Genomic DNA, 22064 nt, shown 5'->3' on the forward strand with positions numbered 1-22064 from the left:
TTCCGCCGGCAAGGGAAACGTGCATAAAGTAAGGATGCACTATGAGTGCAACATAGCATGACATTATCCTACGTGTTGCATGTGCGAAATGGGAAGGTAGTATTGATCAAGGCTCCAGTACTTGCGCTTCACGCCTTGCCAACTCGCTTCCTCCACCGTTGGGTATAGCGTCTTCCACGATGTCACCAGTCCAATATCGCGCAAATCAAGCTCACTCACGCGTGTGAACACTTGGTAAAAGAATGGATTCGTGGCTGCAAGGCCGTGAACGATTGTCAGCAAAAAGAAACGTACAAAAGGAGAAGCGCGCGCTCGGACCATTGAGTATATTCGGCACACACTCGAAAAATTTGCGCAAATCAACGGTAAGACATGTTAAACGCACCTTGGTAGTCCTGCGAGTAGGTATCGAAATACACAGCGTCAAATTCGCCAATGTACGGCGGGTACACATCTTCGCCGTCGCTGTCCTTCGTTGGCAGAAGATAGTCTTCCCACCTGCCCGGTAAGATCTCCACGTTGGGCAGCAGATCCCAGCCTTGCGCTTTGATAAATGCAAGCACGTCTGGATGTGGTTCAATAATGACATGTCTCCCTGGATTGTGCCGTTGGATGGCTTGGTCAATAATGCCCAGACCGAATCCCACATTGAGTACGGAAAATGCTGGCTTCTGAGCTTCGCACAGCGCTTCCGCCGACGCCTGCATGATGTCACTCTCCCATTCAGCCATAACCACATTCTTGTCCACATCCATGCACCGCCATTCTCCGCGCTCGTCTTGCTCAAAAAAGAGTTTGCTTTGGAGAAACTGCGGATTGTCTGCGGCGACTTCATTTTGCGTCCCTGGGACCAACGTGAGCGACGCGCCGTCGAAATGCGCCTCTTGATGCGTCGAGTCCTGTGCATTCATAGGCACAGATGCGTGCAATTGCGCTTTGCGCATAAGCAAGTCGGTCAGGAACGATTTGCGCACGCCTTCTTCGAATAGCAGTGCGTAACATTTCGTCGCATTTTTCGACCACGCAACTTCCGCAGCTGTAAACCCCAGCTTATCCACAGCATTCCACAAAGCACCGTGCTTTAATAGCAGCTTGATGATGTCGGCATGTCCTTGATCCGCCGCATAATGCAATGCGTCCCAACCGAGAAGCTCGTCCGCAAACCAAACATCCGCGGAGCCGTCCCAATTATCTTCTGACGCAGGAGGCGCATGATCAGGATAAAAAAGCAACTTGCACTGCTCTATATCGCCGACCTCTGCGGCACGCAACAGCGCGTAATTGCGATCTTGCCGTACTTTCGACAGGCTTTGCGCCATGGTCCCTGACAAGAAAAAAGAAATAACACGTGCCACGTGCTCGGACCTGGCGGCGCGTTGGCTCGTCGCTTGGACAAACGAGGCCATGTCACTTTTTGGCGCATCCAGTAGTGCAGCAACGGCCACTGGCTTCCCTCGATCTTCGTCCTTTCCAGCACAGCCTGCTGCTCCTAAGCCCGCTTTTTCATTTGGCGGTACGACTGCGCCGTCGGCCGCGGAGCAGAAGCCAGGCGGCCTGTTTAGCAGCACTGCAGGAGCACCGACGTCCGGGACAGGCTTGTTTGGCGCTCAGAGTAATGCGCCGCAGCCACAAAAACCTGCAGGTGGCTTATTTGGTATGCAGGCGCAGCAGCCGCCTGCCAACACGAGCTTTTTCGGCGCATCACAGCCAGCACAACCGCCCGGCACAACCGCAGGCGGACTCTTTGGCAACTCACAGCAAGCACAACAGCCGGCCCAAGCAGGCACAGGCTTCTTTGGCGCTACACAGACGTCCGCTCCAACGGGTGGACTCTTTGGCAGTAGTGCGCAGCCCAGCAACACAGGGAATTTGGCTACCAATACCCAGCCGGCCACCGGCGGATTGTTCGGCGCGCAACCGAAACCTTTCGGCACCTCTACACTCCCTTTTAATGCACAGCCCGTAGCGCATGCATCGCCTTTGATGCAAAGCAATTTTTACCAGCGCGAAAGGTTTAATGAGCTGCCCGAGCCGCAGCAAAAGGTGTTGGAAGAGATGGAAAAATTTATTACCGGCCAAGTCCAGATAAAGAATGAGCTGCACGCGCGCGACCAAAGCACCGACATGCGTCACCTCATGGCCGGTATTCAAGATTTTCGATCGATGCAAGAAGCGCTTTCTGCCTCGTTAGAGGCCGATACCATGCGTGTCCAATCCATCGCGACGTCGGTGGGCAAAGATCGCGACGATAATGTGCACCTGTACCAGATCGCGACGAATGCCAAAGACCGGCTGAGCGATGGCGCAAGCTTTGTCGACTGGCTGCGCCAATTTTACGAGGGCGCAGCGGACGATTTTGTCGTTCGTATTCAACGATACCGCGTCACCATGGAACAGATCGAGCGGCATTTGCTCTCGCTCGAACAGCGCGAACAATTCGCGCCCCAAGGTATGTCTTATGTTTGTATCTAATCACTACAGTCATTGCGGAAATTATTAACGACCAAAACGCCTCGTTCATGGCGCTCGCTGAGCAGATCGCAACACTCCACGCCGAGATCGACACGCTGAAGAAGGACTACGTGAAATGGTATCAAGCACGTTTTCACTCGGTCAGAGATCCGTTTGCACCGAAAGCATCTGCAGCCCAAGGTCCATAGCTGCTCACAATTGTGCTTCGACCAAGTCAAAGTAGCGACCGCGCTTTTGTAGCAGTTCCTCGTGAGAGCCCGTCTCGACGATGCGACCCTCTTCCACGACGCAAATCACGTCCGCTTTGCGGATCGTGGAGAGACGGTGAGCAATCGTAATTGTGGTTGAGCTTTGGCATGCATTGTCGAGCGCACGCTGGACAAGTACCTCGGATTCTGCATCCAGCGCAGAAGTCGCCTCGTCAAGCAAAAGAATCTTGGGGCGCCGAAGGAGCGCACGGGCAATGCACAAACGTTGCCGTTGGCCGCCGCTGAGTGAGGACCCTTTGAGGCCAATCATGGTGTCGAGCCCTTCTGGAAGTGCCATGGCAAAGTCCCATACACATGCTTCGCGACACGCCGTCTCGATGTCTTGCTCCGTGACTTGCTCGGGATGCACGGCACCAAGGAGTAGATTCCACCGAAGTGTGCCTTCGTACAACACAGGATCTTGGGAAACGTAGGCCATTTCCGCACGCCATGCTTCCATTGGGATGCTGCGAAGATCAATTCCGCCGTAGGTGATGGTACCGCGTGTGGGTTCGTAGAAGCGCTCCAAAAGCCCAAGAATGGACGACTTTCCGCTCCCTGACGTCCCGCAAAACGCCACTGTTTGATTCTCGCGGACTGTAAGGCATACATTGCGTAAAACAGCAGTATCAGGGCGCTGTGGATACCGAAACTCGACATGATGCAACTGAATATCACGCGGTCCTGTTGGCGGCCACATCTCGTCCTTGCTCGGCACCATTTCTGGAACGCGCGGCTTGCGATCCCACCAGCCTTGCACGACTCTTGCCGCATAGCGCGCGCGCGCAATGTCCGGCATAAATGTAGCGAGTCGCATGGAAGAGAAGATAGCAATAAACATGCCCTCAAACACGGCAAACATATTGAACGCAGAGATGCTATTCTTGCGAAGCAGCGTCACGCCCCAGTACATCATTAGCCCCGAAGTGCCGTACAGTGTGAACTGCGTGTAGGCAAACGCAAGGCTACCCAATGCCAACGATGGAATATAAGAGCGGCGCAGTCCACTTTCTCTTTTCATGTGCTCCACTGCATCGGCTTCGCGGCCCAAAGTAATCACAGTACCGATCGCGTCGACAACTTCGGCAATGTACGCAGCAGTGCCGTCTACCGGCGCTTGAACTACTGCTTCGTAGTTTTCCATTAAAATCACATTGTAAAAAGAAACCGCAATCATGGAAATCAAACCCGGAACCACGACCAACGCTAGCTTCCAGCCGACGACGATCGACATGATGACAGCGCCAAGCAAGTTGCCAAGCGACATGATGAGCTGAACAGCAACAAGACCAGTCGCTTCACCAATGTGTGCGGCATGATTGAACAGCGCAGAGGCAAGTGAGCCGCTGGAATGCTCTTTTTTATCAAAAAATGCCACTTCTTGCCTCAGCAAGGAATTGAGCGAAAGAACCTTGATGCGGTTCATCATGTACTCCGAGCCAAGCTCCAAGAAGTAGGCGCCGAAAAGCGCAACAACTAGGTCGATAGCTCCGATAATAATGTACCACATAGCCCACTTGTCCGACTCGGAGCGCAAGCGCGCATTGTCGTTTTGGATACCTAGCGCGTCGATAGCGTACCCGGAAAGCCATCCCATGATAGGAATCGAGGCTGCAAGGCACAAGCTAAATATGAAGCCGAGAAAAAACAGGTTTATTTGCGGCAACATGATGTTGAAAATTGCAGGCAGTTTTAGCCACTTGCGCTTGGGTCTGCGGCCAGGTTCGGCCTCAAGGTCTTTTTCGTCCAGCGAGTCCGCTTCTTTTTCAGGCGGCTCTGGCGCATGACCTTTTACATCGCGTCGATCAGCGGCCTCCCAACTGGGGCCTATCACATTAGCACTGCGGCTCACTGCTTCGGTGAAAGCATAGTTGTGCGTTTGTGGGCGGGGCGCGCCTACGCTATCCGCCGGCTGAGGCCTAGATGCAAGCGTAGGAGGCTGCCAGGAGCTGGCCGTGTCATGCGTGGACAGCATGTCCGGCGCATCCAGCGGCTCCTCGGACATGGGCAATCCAGATGCAGCGCGGTTGTGCATCACCATGGTGTAATATACACCGTGTGGTTTGTTTCGCATTAGTTCTTGGTGCGTTCCGGACTCCATGACGTGCCCCTGCTTCAGGGTGACGATCTGATCCGCGTGCTGGATTGTGGAGAGACGGTGAGCAACGACGATAATCGTCATGCCGCGCTCCTCCTGCTCTTGCTGTAGCATGCGTTTAATGCGCTCTTCCGTGCGTGTGTCAAGCGCAGAAGTAGCCTCGTCCAAGCACAGAATAAGCGGCTCGCGAATAAGGGCGCGTGCAATCGCAATACGTTGGCGCTGGCCTCCAGAGAGGTGGACAGCGCGGCCTCCGGCAAAGTATGTGTCCATGCCGTTGGGCAATTTTTTTACAAAAGACCACGCTTGTGCCTTCTCCAGCGCGATTTGGCACCGCTCCCTGATTTCAGGGTCTCCGAGGCGCTTGTCGCCATACTGAATCTCTGGCAAGCCCATAGCAACGTTCTCGACCACGGTACCGCTAAACAGCTGCGGATTTTGGCGCACTACGGCAATCTGCGATCGCATCCAGCGCAAATTCAAATCGCGCACGTCAACACCGCCAAACAATACACGCCCACGGCCACGCACCGGTTCTTTTTCGAACGAGACAGAGGTTTGTGTATCTATGGTGCCTTCCCTTTGCAGCGCCTTTTCATTTTCGGGCTTTTTCTCCGGCTTATCCCCGTACGGCAAATTCGACGTCTCGGGGTCGTATTCGCGCAAAAGCAAGGATGTGATGGTCGACTTGCCACTCCCTGACGGTCCAACAAGTGCAGTGACTTTGCCTGCAGGAAAGCAAATGGACACATCGTTCAAACTCGCGTAGCACGGACGGGCGGGGTATGCAAATGTGATGCAATCCAGTGCAAAGTTCGGTGTATACGTATCCAGCTGGGTACCTGCAACATTCTCTTTTTCAGGCACGCCGAGAATTTTGCCGCTCGTGGCGCGAATATCGACGCGCGGTTCGCGTTCAATCGCCGCGCGCATCTTGCGGATGGCGGTAGCATTTTCCAAAATGCTTTGCAGTTGCGGCACAACCATCGCCATACAGAACAGAGAGCTCAAGTAATTAAAGAATGCAGTGATGGCGTCTTGCATTTGCTCCTGCCCCTTCGCAATTTTGATCGAGCTCCACCAGAAGGCGACCGAGTAGAGCGCGCAAATGACAAAGTACATTACAGACATGTTAGCGCCTTTTAAAATCGACCGTACATGCGCAAAGCGTGCAAGAGGCTGGATGTACAAAACCTCCATACGGTCCACCAGGCGACGGCCAATTTCGAAACTGTGCACCACGCGTACGGACGCAAGGACTTGCTCCACAAACGTGGACAAGCGGCTGTCCACATCCAGCGCGCTCGAAGTCGCATATTCGGACAAAATTCCCAACAAAAACGCTGCCAGGGTAGCAAAAACAAAGACGGCAAAAAGCACACCTGCAATAAGGTCGGCACGGGAGAAGGCCATGATGAAACTGGCAATGAGCGTGCCGACCGCATTCAAAAAGAAACCCATCTTTTCACCAAAAGCAGCGCGAATCTGCGTGACTTCACGGTTCGCACGCGAAGCAATCTCGCCGGGGCCGTGTTTTTCAAAGTAGGCGGGGTCTTGGACGACCGCTGCTGCAAAGTATTCCTTGCGCAGCTCGTGGCACAGATCGTGCGCGGCGATGGACAGGCAAATGAGGAACCCAGTCGATGATATGAAAGCGTATACACCGACGACGACACTGACCCACGCAAGCATATTGTTATAGTCGTACAGTTCGCCCTCTGGTTTCAGGCCCCCTGTTGCGTTTTGCGTCCAATAGCCGTACAGCAGATCGATACCACATATAGATCCGCCAGAGGTAAGTGCAAACACGAGACCAGCTGTATATAACGTATACGGATGGCGCATGAACTGAAGGGGCGAGCGGAACAGGTTCGGCATCGGCTTTGCAAAGGACAAAAGGTATAGTACGCCGGGGAGTCGCGAACGGTGCTTAATTAGCAACGGTTCGCGGAACGGCGCTTCCAGCTGCTGCATGGAAAGAGGTAATCCCTTTCGCACGTCGTCACTCATTCTGCACTGCGGTATCACAGGTCGCCCAGTGTGCCTCGATTTGTAGATCACGGAAAATTAGTGTGGCGTGACGCTCAATTTAAATCTAAATAGACTTAGCTAAGCGAGTCGTTCGCGCCAAAAAAAAATCGGCGCGTGGAACACGGTCAAAATCAGCTGATGCATTCGTTCGCGGCGTGAGGGTCAAACGCTTGGCCCAACGCCAAACAAGTACTGCAGCTCAGACAAATCGAGCTTGTTTGGTTCTGTACGTTAGTTTATTGTTGCATCCACATACGATACGATGGCCTGTATTGTAAGTGTGTGTTCGTAGACGCACCTGCTTCCTTCCAGCGCGGCCTTGGCCAGTGCACGCTTCTTTTCCTGAAGGTCCAGGATCCGCTCTTCTACCGTACCGGCAATGGAGAGTTTATAAACGTATACTTGTTTTTTTTGCCCAAGTCTGTGCGCGCGATCGAACGCTTGTTCCTCGATTTGTGGGTTCCACCATAAGTCGCAGAGAATCACATGATTGCAGCACGTCAGGTTTAGCCCTGTGCTGCCAGCCTTGAAAGAGATGAGAATTATAGTGACCTCATCCCTTGATCGTATTGCGTCTAGTGCATCTTCGCGCGCGGTACGGCTCATTTTTCCATCGTCTGTGTGTCAGCCATCGGCGCAGCGTACATCGCACAAAATTAAAACCATGGAACCGCAGATTCGGCTCGATCAAATCCAAAAAAGAGGTAAACTATGTGTGAGCGCACGTTAAGCACAAACCTGGCTAAACACAATCGCTTTATCCCCTTTGGCGCTCCGAATCTCTGTTAGCAACGCGAGGATCTTGGCGAGTTTTGTAGAAGGCATGCTTTTCCAGGAAATACCGTGCCTTGCTTCTTTCTGGGCTTGCGCTTCGCACTGTGCACACACCGTCTTCTCCTCGTTTGCTTTCATGGCCACTTGACATCGCATACAGTGCCGCGATGCAACGGACAAGTTTTGCAATAGATCGGCAAGCTCGTCATCGTCTGTTACTTCTTGCTGCATAATGCGCGGCTCGCCAAGCTTATCATCGCTGGAGCGCGGCTCGCTTTCCGGTGTCCCGGTGAGTAATGCTGGGTGATTACAAGCTTGCCGGAGTCGTAATAGCATCACTAGCACACCCATGTAGTTTGCTCCTTGCTTCCCTTGCTGCTCCTGTAAGTGCTTGGCCATGCGCAACTCCAAGTCGCGGTAAAAGTCGCGCTCGTCGTCGGTTTGAAATTCGGGAGAAATGATCTTGACTGTGCGAGTGGGCAAGTTTAACAGTCTTTCGCCTTTGTACTTGACATCTTTTGTGCGGCGCAGCATCACAGTCTGCAGCACCACACAAAGCCGTTTCATCCCGCGCTCGGTGCTCGCGTTGTTCGTACTCTTCAGCGGCTCGTCGATCTGGGCACGAAAATGCGACAAGTCGTCGAAAGGACTCAGCCGCAGAAAGTGGATAAGGCTAAACAGCTCAAGCACATTGTTCTGTAGCGGTGTCCCGGTGAGGCACCACCGCGCTGCGGCATTCAGCGAGAGCTCGAAGCATGCCTGACTGCTTTTGGCGCGGTAATTCTTGATATTCTGCGCCTCATCCAGCACAACGCGGAGCCATTTCACTTGGTATAGGGGGTAACTACGCACGGCTTTTTTGATTGGAAAAGAGAAGGAAAGGTCAGAATCACTCGATGTATCGTCCGCGCCAACTTGAATGGGTTTGTCTTGGGTGCCCTGCTTCTGTATGCCTTGCTTCGACGCAACATAAGCGGCGTACTCGTTTGCCGCAGTTGCATAGGTCGTCACTACAACATCGACCTCTTGGAGGCAGTTGGGCGCCGTGGCTCGGCCAGCACCGTGATGAACATAGACACGCAATGCACGACCGGTTTTCTCGTGCGCCTCTCGTTTCCATTGCTCAACCACGGCAAGCGGCGCGACGATCAAAGTCGTTTTCGGCTTGCTTGCATACACTTCGGACTCCCGCTGCTCGAGGAGTGCGTCGGCATCGTCTGCTTTTGACACTTTGCTTGGGCGCTCACCGAGATTTGCCAACGAGCGATGCTGCATAATGAGTGCTAGCATTTGCACTGTTTTTCCAAGACCCATGTCGTCAGCAAGGATTCCGCTTTTATTTGTGCTTTGTTCGCGTCTTTGCATCCATTCCACGCCTTGAACTTGGTGTGGAAGGAGAAGGCACTGCAACCCATCCACACGCGCCTTGCGCATATCCACGTCGCCCAATGTCGTTACCAGCCCTTGGAGCATAGCAAGAAGCTTCTTATCGCGCTCTGCCTGCGATATGCGCGTGCGTTCAAACGGTGTACTAGGGTCGCCCTTGCGCGGCGATCCGCGGTTCGGCGTTCTGGGTAAGCGATCCGGTGTACGTGGGCATGGCGACTGGAGCAAAGAAATATTTGTCCGCATTGCACGCATCCTAGTCGGTGTGCCAAACCCAGCAGGTCGCTCAGACGCAGGGGAGCTTGGGCTCATTGGCATCATCCGCACACGAGGCTCAGTTCGCCATGGCTGTACAAAAGGGCGCGCATGCTGCGACGCCGGGGTCTGTGGAGTCTGTGGCGAGCACGGAGTTTGCGGCGTACGCGTATCATTGCTAGTTACAGGCGTCTGCGTCGGCGCGCTAGTTCCGAGCTGCTGCGCGAGCAGTCGGTTGCGCATCGCCTCCATGATGGGCGAGACCAACACTCGGCGTGGAGGTCATGTGACTATGTATGGCATGCTTCACGACGTGCGCGACCGTTTAGTAGGGGATGCATGCAGCGCAGGATCCGTATCCGGCTCTTGTTTAATGCGGCTCATCACGGGCAATCCGTGATGCGGGAAATATGCCGTTTCTTGCGCGTCGGTAGGCTGTTTCGCCCCGCTGTCGACTTTTCCTGCAGGCATATAGTTGGCAAACGAAGGAAGATCCGCATAGAACAACACCTACAGTGAGCAATTGCGCGACGTACCGAGTGTGCCCATCCTGCGTTTTCGCCCCAAATGAAGCGCAACTTATCGGCTACCTCCTCGTACCGCTTCGAGCGTATATGGTACCATCGCTCCGCAAACTGAAACACGTGGCGGTCCACGGGTATGCTGGACGGCTGGTCCAACGACATGAGCAGAATGCAGCTGGAGTAAGTGGATGGAGAACGTACTCTGCGACTTTCGGTCCAATTCCAGAGAGCTGCAAGAGTTTTTCGCGCGCTTCATAGTACGGCAGCGCGCGCAACTGCTCCAAGTAGTTGTACACACCAACATTTACCTCTTCATCACTCGCAGGTTTGCCGATTTGCAGACGTGCCTGATCGCAGAGCGCCTGCGCTGTGTTGGCGAGGTACTTGGCCCTGTACCCAAAACCAAGTGCCCGGAGCCGCGACTCTACATCACGCTCGGCAAGCCGCGTTGGGTGTGGGAAAGGATGGTAGGTCAATGTAGGTGCATCGGCTTCCTCTTTCCACAGTTCATTCAAATCCAAGGAATGACACAGTCGCGTGCCTTTGGGGTAGGTATAGTCCAGTATGGGGCTCGAGAAGTGCGCGCACAATTTGTGCACCATCTGGCTAATGCGGGGTATATTATTGTTTGAGCTGCATATAAATGCACACATACACTCCCATGGATCTTGGCGCAAGATATTTGCGCCAGCAAACCGTTTGGCATGCTTTGCAAAAATGGGATCGCGTTTACACCAACCTTGGTACCATACCGACGTTGGCTTGTCCAAGTTCAGATAATCACGCAGCCAAGACGCTGTAAAAGTTTTATGAGACTCTGCTTTGGGCCCAGCAAGAGTCCGATAGTACAGGCACCCCGCTTCCTGGTCGTGTACGAGGAAAACGACGCGGTCGCGAAGACACAAGGACCATTCAAGCCGCATGGGGCCGTGGGGGTCCAAGATCGCCACTTTGCGCCACCGAAACGCCTGGCCACATTGGTGCGCAATCATTAATGGTAGCGCAATCGTACTCGCCTGCGCCAAGCGCAGCGTCTCGTACCCAGCTGGCGCCGTCATACGCACGGCTACGTTCGCGATCGGGCATACGACGGCGCATGTATCGGGAGATCGGGCAGGCTGGTAGACCAGCCACAACGACGCGATGGCGCTTTCGACGTGCGGGGCCGGGCATAGCGGTGCGCTCGACTCTGCCGCTCCGCGCACGGCAGCTGTTGCGCAGCGCCAGCGGCCAACAGGGCGGTACGTGTATGAATCGTCGTCAGATGAGGAGCCTTCGTCGTCTGCACCTGTCCCATGGCGCTCGGCGAGCCGAAGACGACTGCGGTGGGATACAAGCGAGCAAGATCTCACGTCTGACAGTGAATCAGATAATACACTTCCACCCGATTTGGGTGCCATACGGCTAGCGAACGAGCTAGATCCGTGGGACCGCTGGGAGCAAGATTGCCGGCGACGTGCATGGCGACCTGCCGCCAAACAAAACAGCAGTGTACGGCGCAGCATGACGCCCGGACGCGAGTTGACACCTGCCGTGGACAGCGACATGCATGAAATAGCAAACATGCTTTCCCATTTCCAAATGCAGCACAAGGAAACCGAGCAGAAAGAGCGCGCTGCGTTTGAGAGGCGCAATGCGGACCTTTGGGAAGGGATCGAGAAGGCGGTCCGCGACGCGGAGACGCGAGCCGAGCACGAAGCCGAGCAGCTTGCTGCAGCACGCAAGCGGCAGGAGCAGGCGAAAGCAGATGCAAAAAAGGCACGCGAGCTAGAAATGGCGCGCATTGCCGAGGAAAAGAAGGCTGCAGAGGAGCGCAAGGCTGCGGAAGCTGCAGCGCAACGCGCCCGTGCGGAGCAGGACAAGGCCGAAGAGGTTTTCAATACTATGCGCGGTGGTGAGCATGTTTGGCCGCAAGCTGCGCGTGAATATGCGCACTGGCAAGAACGTATGCGCTATGTAAAACAAGATATCCTACCCCAAGTCAAGGCAAACGCCGATTGGCGGAAACAATGCTTTGCCGCAAAGCGCGCCATCACTCCCAAGATAGGACAGCTGACCAACGAGCGCCAACAGATCCAGCGGGTCACTACCGAAGTTGCGGCGATACTGACGCAGGCGCGCAGTGTGCCGGACAAGCACGCAAGTACGGTGCTGTACTATTGGATGCTGAACCACCTCGCAAAGAGCTTGATTCGACAGGCAGAGCAGGAAGTCGCAGCGCGGCAGGAGACTGCATTTCCTTTGGCTCGCACCGCATTGGGCCTTATGCTTCTTGGGCACGACACACTCGGCGAAGTGCTTATGGCGCGCCTAGTGAAGAAGTGCCCGTTTGTCCTTGCCTATGTCCCGGAGCGCAAGGCTGGAGTGGATGAGGCAGCGTACCGCAAGACTCTCGGGCTCAAGGTGGATGGCGAAGAAACAGTGCACATGTACGCTACGCGGATGACTGGAATCGCCGCACTCTACTTTGCTTGCCTCCAGTCGTCGCTTGTCTCTGTTGCAGAAACGATTTCCGTCGGTGCGAATTTGCCCGCGCTTGCAAAGCATCTGTGTGCACCGTTCCGTCCCGACAGACTTTGGACGTGGAGCGTGCGGTGCACAACACCGCCCATTACACAGCAGCCCTTACTCCCTGCACTCTGGTCCACATTCCTCGAAGTGGCAGGGCCGGCATATCTGCAGCGGTTCGGCACACAAGCGCGGAAACTGCTTGCTATGCTTTTTCATGCGGGAATTCAGCAGCAGAAACTCGCGCCGGTAACAGAAAAGGAGGAGGTGAGTCAGCGGAATGCAATCAAGGCGGCCAGTGTGCGCCTGCGACTTATACTCGAATCGTGGGAGCAACGTGGGAATCTCGACGAATATGCGTCTGGAGGACTGTGCATGGATTCGTAGCTTGTATCATACATGGTATATACTATACGGCGATGCCAAAAGCATCCTGTTCGCTTTGGCGGTCTACATAGGCGGCGGCTTGCTGCGTCGGACATGCAGAGCGCGATGCAGGGTTGGAAAACGAGCGTGTGGGACCGTCCAGCGGCGCGGTAAAGGACCCGCTAAAGCGCTGCGGGCGCTGCGGATTTTGCGGTAAAGACGCAATGTACATGGAGTGCGGCCTATTCGTCTTTCTCAATGGAAGTGGCGGCAGTGCTTCCACAGGCGCCGCTCGCGGCGGTGGAAGCGTCCGATTCGACGCGCCGCCGTACGTATCGAGGCTTGTGCGTTGCGGTATGGATACGCGGTGGGCTGCAGCTGGTACAGACAAAGATACAGGTGGCGCTGGTATCATTGACAACGGCACCGCTGCTGCAGGAGGCATAGGCTTTGGCAGCGTCGCCTGTACAGGGACTCTGCGCGATACATTCAAACTATGCCGTGGAACAAACGACTCTGTGGGCACGGCATGCCTGGGAATGGACATGGAGACGGGTAGTGATGTTTGAGCAAATTCTTCCCCTGGGAATACACTCGGCGGCGCGTTGACGGCATTTGCTGAAGCAGAAGAGAAACGCAAAGGAGACCGATTTGCTTTCGCGTAACGGAAGGGAGGTCGGAATAGGTGCAGCCAGCTATGTCGCTTCCCTCGCACAGGCACGCTATCTTGTGCTTGCTCAGTCCGCTGAACAGGGTGCGCCGCCGATTGCATCGCTTGCACGGAACGCTGGTCGGGCAGGGGCGCTGCGCGTGGCTCCGCAGGGGGGGCTGTACGCACAAGTTTCTGCTCGCTGCTTAAGAATAAACCATCGTCCCATGTAATACCATTGGACGAGTACTGCAGACTGGTTTTATGTGCGGGGGCAGTATGGTATAGCGCCAGTGCCTCCACCCAGCTGTCGACCTCCTCCGTCATCCGTCCGAAAGAATGGACGTTTTGGGAACAAGGAAGGCGTGCAAGTGGAGGTTGCTTGTTCGGAAATGGCAATGTGGAGAAAGAACATGAAACACGTATCGTGGGTATGAACATATAAAACAGAATTACTTGGCAATCGCACTGCGCACTGGCTCTTCGGCCTTGGCCTCTGGCAGAATGGTGAGCAAAATGCGCGCAACAAGCAAGTTGGATGCTTCTGTCTCGCCTTGCAGTACAATATGAATAGGGATTTGCATGGGCGAGCCTTGCTGCTCAACAAGCTCCGATGGCGCAACACCCGAAAGTAGCTGCCCCGCCTCATCCCACACAAGCCAATGCATCCATTCAGGCCATGTGTTGTGCAGGTCTGGACGCGAAGGCGCAAACAGCAAGGGGGAGTAGTGCGCCGCAGGACCAGCCTTGGACTGTGCCTCCTCCAAGAGCTCCTTGGGGAACGAAGCTTGCGAGCCCATGATGGGCAGCATCACAGACTCGCATGTCCGACAGCTAGCAAGCTGCAGGCGCGGTGGCTTTGCTGGTGTAAAGGTAACGAAGCGCGTTTGAGCCATTTCAATCGATGTCATTGTCGCAGACTTGGGAATTGTCGCTTCAGACGCGATGCGCACCTTTTTCGGCGACGCTGGCTTGGCACGCGGCACCTTCTTGGGCGACGTTGGTTTCGCGAACGGCGCCTTGACCGTTCGCTTTGGTTGCACTGGGCGCGGCCTTGTGTGCAGCGGCGCAGAGACGGTCGCGGCAACCTTGGGAGACTGGTCGTCGTACCCAATCTCGAGTGCCAGCGCACCCTCGGTGATGCTGAATTCATCCAATTCCTGTAACAAAGAAGGCGCCTGAGAAAGCATTCTGGTTGACTGTGCAGCTGTTGCCGGCGGCGGTGCCTGGCCAATGATGGTGCCGTAGGGGTATTCTTCAAACGCAAACGGATCGAATGCGAGATCGTCGTCGGCATCATCGAACATGCCTGGTGATAGCTGCGGCTCATTTTCTGCGCGTGGCTTTTCTGGAGCACGCATAGCGGCGTGCTGTATACCCATGCGGCTTCGTACGCCTCCCTTTTGCGCGCCCAATGCAAGCTTCTCAATTCCGTTCGACATGAACGGCGAGATGGTGCCTGTACCGGGCAAAGGACCGATTTGTGGAGCTTCCGTAGCACTGATTGGGTCAAACATGGCCTTATCTGCAAACGGAGAAATCTGAGGGGGAAGCACCGAGGTCTGCTTCAACGCGCTCAAGCGTCGCACCGCGGCAAGGTCGGGGAGTGTCTTGCTGCGTGGATGCGGCGAGTCTGTGCTCTCCGAGAGTACAGGCGAAAAGATCGCGTCTGGCTGCCACCCTGCGAGCAGCTCCAATTCGGCGTCTGGCGCTACAGGCGACGGCGCTTCGAACTGCAGTGCTTCGCGGCCACTCGGCTCCCATTCGCCGGGATCACCGCTAAACAAGGGACTCTTGCCAGCATCTTCTGGCATGTCCTCCGCGACGCGCGTCCACTCCGGAGAAGGCAAAGAAGGTTTGGCAAACAGCGGCGAAAGTGCAGCTGCTGCACTGAGTGGCGAAGTGCCGACCAGGGCATCGTCCGTGTGGTACACGCCAGTACTTGCGCGCTTTGTCGGTACTTCCATATGGGGCGGGCGGATAAAGCTTGGGCCACTAGGCTCTGGTGCCAAAGGCGCAGGCGGCATATCCACACTAGGTTCCTCCGTCTCGATCTCTGGCATCGGTGCAGAAGCCACTGGCTCTTTGGGTGCTTGCGCCGCAGCGGACTGCTCCACGCGCGCCTCGGCCATGCTTTGGGGACGAGAGCGCTGCGTAGAGCGGCGTTTCGTAGATTTGCTTTGCATCAACGCCTCCTCCTCTAACTCGGTCCGTACAGCTGGGCGAGTATCGCTGATATGCTTTTCTGGCAAGGCGGCGCAAGGCGGTTGAACAGGCATCGCTTTTTCGTCTGCCTCGGGCGCCGCGTCGTCCTGTGCAGCGCTAAGAGGCGCTTCCAGCAAGGCCTCTGCCTTGGGATGCTGCTCAATATCCTCTTTTACCTCGGCGACACGCATCGAAAACGACCAGTCCATCGCAGGCGCAAGATGAGTATCAGCGGGTCCTTCGTCGTGAAATGAGGTCATCGCGATCGGCTCGGCTGCTTTGGGTAATGGCGACTCGGATATAGGCACCTCTTTGTATGGTACCTCGTCGGCAGAGATGCGCGCCTCTAGCTCGGGTTCGGGATCCAAGACGGGTCCTTGGGCAGGCTCCTGCAATGACTCTGGGTCAGAATTGTCTGCAGGTGTCATAACTGGCTCGCCCTGGGCCATGTACATGCCGAAAACAGGCACTGGCACCTCGGGGAGCTCAGATGCCTTTTCTGCAGGCAAGACAGGCTCGGCGTCGGCAACTGAGCCGGGAATGTGGCGGAGTCGTGGCTCTGCACTGGCACGCTTGCTGACCACTTCACTAGGTCGCTCGCCATACCAAAGGCTCTCTTCCCAGCTTGCACGAATACTCTTGGATGCTGGCATTCCTTTTAACGCTTCTTCAGCCATGGGTACTGGCTCTGGCACTGGTACTGGCTCTGGCACTGGCGCTGGCTCTGGCGCTGGCTCTGGCACTGGCGCTGGCGCTGGCTCTGGCTCTGGCTCTGGCACTGGCTCTGTCGCTGACTCTGTCCTCGGTTGTGCCTCTTCGTCGTTTTGCTTTTTCTTGCCAAACAGGTGCAAAAGGAAACGCGCTGGCTTGGGTGTTTCAGCTTCTTGTGTTTCTGCAATTGGCTCCGATGCAACTGGCTTCACAGGAAGCTTATTTTCCTCCCCTATATCCTGCGCCGGCGCTGCACCCTTGCTCTTTGCAAACGCACCAAGCCCTGCAGCGGCAGTAAGCCCACTAAACAAGTCCACAAAGCTGCGGCTGTGGGCATACTTGGAATTCTTCGCGCCCACATTTTCTTCTTTGGGCTGCTCGGGAATCATCGGCTGAGTCGAGTATTTGAAGTCGTTCAAAGTACGGTGCAGTTTGGCATGGCTTGTTTCGTCCTTGCGTGGTACAGGCTTTGCCGATACCGGCGGCGGGCGAGGGCCTGTTGGCTGTTGGACCCATGCTGGTGTTAGGAATTGAGACTGGCCGAGAAAGGGTGTAGGGTTCACTTCATCCGAAGCGCGCTGCCATTTCGGACTTCCGTGCACAATTTCGGTGACACGCGGTTGTTGGGAAGACATGCTGGAGCGTGGGCCAAAGCTGCCGCCAGCCGAGTTGTTGCGGCTAGCCGTGCCAGTATACACGGGCATTGCCTCCCATGCATGCGGCTGCATTGTCGGCACAGGCTCGTGCTGTGGGCCTTGGTTCGCAGCGTCCCAAGCAGCACCTGCGCCTCCGGCGCCGATGCCTGCACCTGCCAGCATACCGCCATTATAAGGCACGAGACGCATATCATTGTATGGCAGATCGCCAGGACCTTGAAACGGCGTAATTGCCGACAAGGGCCGCTTAGGCTGCGGTGCCGGCGATGGCTGCTCGGCCAGCATAGACATGTTCTGCGCATCTCCAGGCGTGTCGCTCAAGGGTCCTGCGGTACCAGCCGCGGCAGCCTCGGCAGGACTGCGATTCCTGCGCTTGTAGCAGCAAAAGTAGAGCAAAGCGCCAGCTATCGCAGCCAGTACTGCTGCGCCCACAATCGAGCCAGCAATCGCACCTTTCTCGCCTCCCGACAGTCCATTGCTGCCATCCTTGTGGTGGACGCGCGGGCTTGGCTGTGTGGTCGGTTTTTCGTGCTTGCTAACCTTCATAACAAAGGAAGCAAGCGAGTGTGGAACAGGCGCATTTGGCACAGGATTGGCTGCAGACATATCGATGCGCATATCCATCTCATTGCCTGGTGCAAGACCGTAAAGCTGCTTTGTTTCCGCATCGTATTTCATCCATATGGGCATCGCGCGGCGCAGAAATCTGTGCCCTCGGTGCGAATGAACTCCAAAAGCGCGGCGGCTCAGCTGCGTCCCAAATGTGACATTCATTTCAACTTGAGGGTCACGCAGGTACTGATCCAATGTGAGTGAAAAGTTTTTGCCGGGTGCAACGGAGACATCGGGAATGGTCTGGTTCGCGAACGCGTTGGGGAAAATGTTGGCTGGAAAGTCCAGTTCGCGCGGAACGGCGCCTTCGTGTGTTGCCTGTAGTGGAATTGTCGTCTTGGTAAGCTTCGTGTTCTTGATATTCGCTTGCGGCTTGCCAGACAGGTTTAACGTAGCCTCGTCATAGTGCACCCAGCTCGGAGCGCCCTTGCCTAACGTAACATCGAATGCGCCTGTCTCGGGATGCTTGCCGTCGAACAAAAGCGACGAGTTTACCTGCTCCAGATTAAACGTGAACTGTTCACCTTCGGTGAGGTTCAGAGGAGGAGGGAACGTCGTCTCGTTTACCGTAATGATACGGCCAGCAACATATATGGTAAAGTTGGTCATGGGGCCGCCTGAATTCGCGCGGTTCGAGCCAAACAATTCCACATTGAAGTACTCGCCATCTGGCCCTGGATTGGTCGGGGCGATACCCGAGTATGTCATTTCTTGCTCATTGAACACGAGCCAGTCTGGCAAGGGCTGTGCGCCCTTCAGGTAGGTGGAGTAATATACACGGTCGTCCTCGGGCAAGTAGAATGTGCCGCCGTCAAAGCCAATGCTAAAGGACCATCCCAGAGGAAGATGCAGCACTTTATTGGGCAACATGTTGCCATTTCCCATGCTTGCCGCTGCAGGCAGCTGGTCCTGGAGCGATGTATTCAGTTTCGGCGCCGGCGCCTTGACAGTGACAAAGTCGAACGAGGACACGGACGAATCCCCTTGTCCGTCTTTCGCAGTGATGCGAACATGACGCATCTCGTCGCTCCGAATTTGCTTAGACGGTTTCCCGGTGATACGTCCCGTTTTGCGGTCAAATTTCGCCCAATTCGGTAGGCCATCCGCAGAATAGGTCAAATCGCCGCTCGACGTCGTAAAAGTGTTGGGCAGGAACTGCCAGTTGTACGCTTCGTCCGCGTGCGCTAATGGTGGGAGTTGGTCGGCAATGTCTACATTTACAGACACTCGTGCCGAAGTGAGGGTGATGGATAGAGTGGCAAGCAGTACTACACTTTGCAGTACTGTCTTGATGCCGTTATGGCAATATGGTAAAACTCGCATATTTTGTGGGAGTTGTGTACTGGTCTCGCGTTGGATGGAAAATACTTCCAGAGGAAGTAGCAAATGGAATGTGCAAAAGCGCAACAAGGCAGCAACGGCAGCACGTCCAAATGGTACCAACAGCCAGCGTAAAAGATTAGTGTTGTTGCCGAGGATCAACCTCAACGTTCACGATGGATGTGGTCGGACAGAGATTCGCGACCATCACACGCCTCTGGTTGCTGTGCATAGAATATCGACCAATATGTCTGCAAGTGCGGGCGTGTAGACTTTTTTGTGCTGCATGTTCAGTAAATGTAGAATCTGCACCAACAGATCAAGGACGCGCGCTGGACATGTGGAGGGAACCTCCGCTTGGATCAGGCATCAAAGGCATTGCCGTTCATTGCCTATGTCGTTGGCTGGACGGGGTAATACATAAAATGACGCTCGATGCTCTTGGTAAAAAGTTGATATTGTCCTTATTTCGTTCGCAAAAGCAGAATACCTCGATGGAGGCCAAAGCAAGCTCGTTCTTGTACATGAAAATGCTTGTATGTTGTCCACGACACAGCCCTTGGACGTGCTCTTGGGCACAGCTCCGTTGCACATTGTAGCTATAAATGGTATGCATGCAATCCAAATGCGTGGCTTCCAGTAGACTCCGCACGTTGGGCATGCCAGCTTGATGATAGTTATAACCTACTAGGTCTTGTTAGGAGATGGAATCGCCGTCGCGCGCACTGCCTCGGCTCTCTATTCCGCGCCTGGGGACGTGCGTTCTTTACCAAACGTTTCTATAAGCATGGCACCCACAAAACAGTACAAGGCGCTGGGAGAAGATTTGTGGCGCCAAAACACAGACACAGTGGTATGCAGTAGATCAGCGCCCTACTAACCATGGTAGAATGCAGAGTTGTTTACACTCACGTACGGCGCGCTCGTCGTGCAGCTCATCAAAGATTACGAGGACTACGAGCAAGTGAATACCCAGCTAGATAAAATGTAAGTGACCTTGTCCGCTAACGGCTAGGGGCTACAATATCGGTACGCGCCTCATTGAAGAGTTCCTTGCACGGAGCAATCTTCCCCGCTGCATCGATCTTCGTACCGTGGCTGAAGTGATAAGCAAAGTCGGATTCAAGCTGTTCCTCAACATCACGCCTGCTATATCGTTCGATGCACCATTAGGGCACAATGCGACCAATGCAGACAATTCAGGGGTCTTAGCTGCAGGATATGCATCTACTGGCCCCGAGCTGGATGGGAACACTCTGAAAGAGTTTAGTCTTCTCTTTACCGAGAACCCATTGGCTGAGTTTGTCGAGCTTCCTCAAGAAGTTCTGCGTGGTGGTCTGTGGTACTCCAATGTGCTTGCAGGTGTGCTCCGCGGAGCTTTAGAAATGGTACGTGTACTGATTACGCTGCTAACTATTAGGTCCAGATCCAGACCAAGTGCACATTTGTCGCTGATGCACTACGCGGTGATGAAAATACAGAGATTCGTGTCCAGCTATTGCGTTTCCTGGATGAGGAGGCACCGCCAGCTGATGATTAATCTGCCAGAGTTTATTTCTCCACCCGGTTGACTGCGGCTTCAATTCGCTCAATTGCCGCAATTCGCTGTACTGCACCACAAGGGTTGCGTTAAAAAAAAAGTAAAAAATAAAAAATGAATGCTACCATTAATACCTTTCGACTTGCTGTCGATGGTGCATGTATATGTTTGTATCATTGCGGCCGTAGAAAAAATCATGAGGGTTTCTTTTGGATTATTACATCCTTTCACTTTTTGCGTTCTCAACGTTTACATCATGTGCATTAATGACGGAAGTTTCGACCTTGCCAAAATTATTTTGCTGGCCTTAAGTCCTTCTCGTCAAAAAAATTACTCCGAGATGGAAAGTTTAGTTGCGGACATGTCCGTTGGCGTTCCGTTTGCTGGCTCCACCGGCATAGGGTTCACCACCGAAGGCGATTCCGATCCGAGCGAATATTTAGACAAGGAACAAGAGGAACTTTCTGACCGTGGCATATCCAACGACAAGAGCGAAGGCAAACTTCCGCTTTTTCGCATCTGGTAGGACATCGGTCGAAACGCTATTGGCGGCGATTCACATCCGGTCCTCGTCGGGGGAATGCGCAACTGCCATCGACTTGAATAACGCCAGCCATTTCGGTCAGGATTGGGGTACCCCAACGTACTCGCCTTGCTTCCTAAGCCGGTAGCGTTGGCCCTAAAAGTATCGGAAGTACCTGTAACTGAGTATGCGCCGCCGCCATTGGTTTGGGCGGAAGGGGGATAGATGTACCCGGGTGAGCTCTTCAGTCGCTTGCGATTTTGCAAAATATTATGCGAGCGTAATGTCTCGTAAGAAAGTGCGTGTTTAGTATACACGTCTCTAGGACTGTACATGCGGCCGTGAGAGTATTCGGACATAGAGCGCAGATTTGCCTCACTGGATACGCCATGCATACGTGGATCTGGCCAAGAATCCGTAAACCCAAACTTGGGCGTGTCGTTCATTGTCGTTTCTGTAGTGTGCGAACAAATCTTCTTGGGCCTCGTGTGGTCCGTTGACATACCCTTCGAGGGTAGCTCAAATTTATTATCAAATGCAGCGTGCGCCTGTGGAGTGGAATTGTCCTGCAATTCATCCACCGCAGCCGAGTCATTGCCAACGGGTACCTCATAATACTCTTTACTTAGCGCCAATTCAGGTTCCGGTATAGCAGGCACTGCAGTTGCAGAGAAAGCAGCAGACGGCGATGCATAGCCGAACGTATCCGACTCTTTCCTGATGGTCGGCTGAAGGACGCTTGGTTCTGATGCATATCCTCGGTCAGGGTTCGGCTTGAATACGAGCGGGGAATCCTCTGTAACTTTACCGGCGCTTGCACTGCCTTTTCCTCTAAATTTCTTACCACCTTTGGAAGAAATGATGTGCGTGCGGTAATGCTGTAAGCTATTATCATATCGGGAAAACTGTGCGCCACAGCCCGGGTATGAGCAACGATACGGTTTTTCTCCCGTGTGAATTCGACTGTGGCGTGAAGAGTGCCCGCTGGTAGAAAAAGTTTTGGCACAGCCCGGAAAAGGGCATGGATATCGCTTTTTGCCGTCAATCGTGATACCACCCTTAGATTCCTTGCCAGCTTTTCGGTTTTTTTGCCCAGTCGCAGGCGAGTCGTTTGCAGCAACATCGTTATTACTAATGACTTTTTTCTCCTTCGCCGGCACTTCATCCTCGCGCCTCTCTTGGGGCG

At 54.5% G+C, this 22064-nt stretch overlaps 7 protein-coding genes across 7 annotated transcripts; 3 read left to right on the plus strand and 4 right to left on the minus strand.

The window, feature by feature from the left end:
- Positions 1-63: 63 nt before the first annotated feature.
- Positions 64-1319, minus strand: RMT2 (type IV protein arginine methyltransferase; the record flags this gene model as incomplete). The annotated part of the gene is made up of 2 exons (XM_056205578.1): positions 64-254; positions 386-1319. 2 exons carry the CDS (start codon positions 1317-1319, stop codon positions 64-66), a joined length of 1125 nt encoding a protein of 374 aa, XP_056061553.1.
- Positions 1320-1404: 85 nt separating this feature from the next.
- Positions 1405-2472, plus strand: NUP49 (glutathionyl-hydroquinone reductase; the record flags this gene model as incomplete). Its single annotated transcript, XM_056205579.1, has 1 exon — positions 1405-2472. The coding sequence occupies one exon, from the start codon at positions 1405-1407 to the stop codon at positions 2470-2472; it is 1068 nt and encodes a 355-aa protein (XP_056061554.1).
- A 192-nt stretch (positions 2473-2664) lies between these two features.
- On the minus strand, positions 2665-6792 carry MVES1_000724 (ABC-type xenobiotic transporter; the record flags this gene model as incomplete). Its single annotated transcript, XM_056205580.1, has 1 exon — positions 2665-6792. One exon carries the CDS (start codon positions 6790-6792, stop codon positions 2665-2667), a length of 4128 nt encoding a protein of 1375 aa, XP_056061555.1.
- Positions 6793-6923: 131 nt separating this feature from the next.
- Positions 6924-9516, minus strand: MVES1_000725 (uncharacterized protein; the record flags this gene model as incomplete). The annotated part of the gene is made up of 5 exons (XM_056205581.1): positions 6924-6927; positions 7148-7466; positions 7495-7558; positions 7588-8956; positions 9035-9516. The coding sequence occupies 5 exons, from the start codon at positions 9514-9516 to the stop codon at positions 6924-6926; spliced, it is 2238 nt and encodes a 745-aa protein (XP_056061556.1).
- A 1415-nt stretch (positions 9517-10931) lies between these two features.
- On the plus strand, positions 10932-12683 carry GLE1 (Nuclear pore complex nucleoporin component; the record flags this gene model as incomplete). Its single annotated transcript, XM_056205582.1, has 1 exon — positions 10932-12683. The coding sequence occupies one exon, from the start codon at positions 10932-10934 to the stop codon at positions 12681-12683; it is 1752 nt and encodes a 583-aa protein (XP_056061557.1).
- A 1080-nt stretch (positions 12684-13763) lies between these two features.
- On the minus strand, positions 13764-19023 carry AXL2 (polarity establishment/cellular polarization; the record flags this gene model as incomplete). Its single annotated transcript, XM_056205583.1, has 2 exons — positions 13764-18721; positions 19008-19023. 2 exons carry the CDS (start codon positions 19021-19023, stop codon positions 13764-13766), a joined length of 4974 nt encoding a protein of 1657 aa, XP_056061558.1.
- A 1693-nt stretch (positions 19024-20716) lies between these two features.
- MVES1_000728 (uncharacterized protein) lies at positions 20717-20881 on the plus strand (the record flags this gene model as incomplete). Its single annotated transcript, XM_056205584.1, has 1 exon — positions 20717-20881. One exon carries the CDS (start codon positions 20717-20719, stop codon positions 20879-20881), a length of 165 nt encoding a protein of 54 aa, XP_056061559.1.
- Positions 20882-22064: the final 1183 nt, after the last annotated feature.

This window comes from Malassezia vespertilionis, chromosome 1, assembly GCF_029542925.1.
Source record: "Malassezia vespertilionis chromosome 1, complete sequence".
Taxonomy (NCBI): domain Eukaryota; kingdom Fungi; phylum Basidiomycota; class Malasseziomycetes; order Malasseziales; family Malasseziaceae; genus Malassezia; species Malassezia vespertilionis.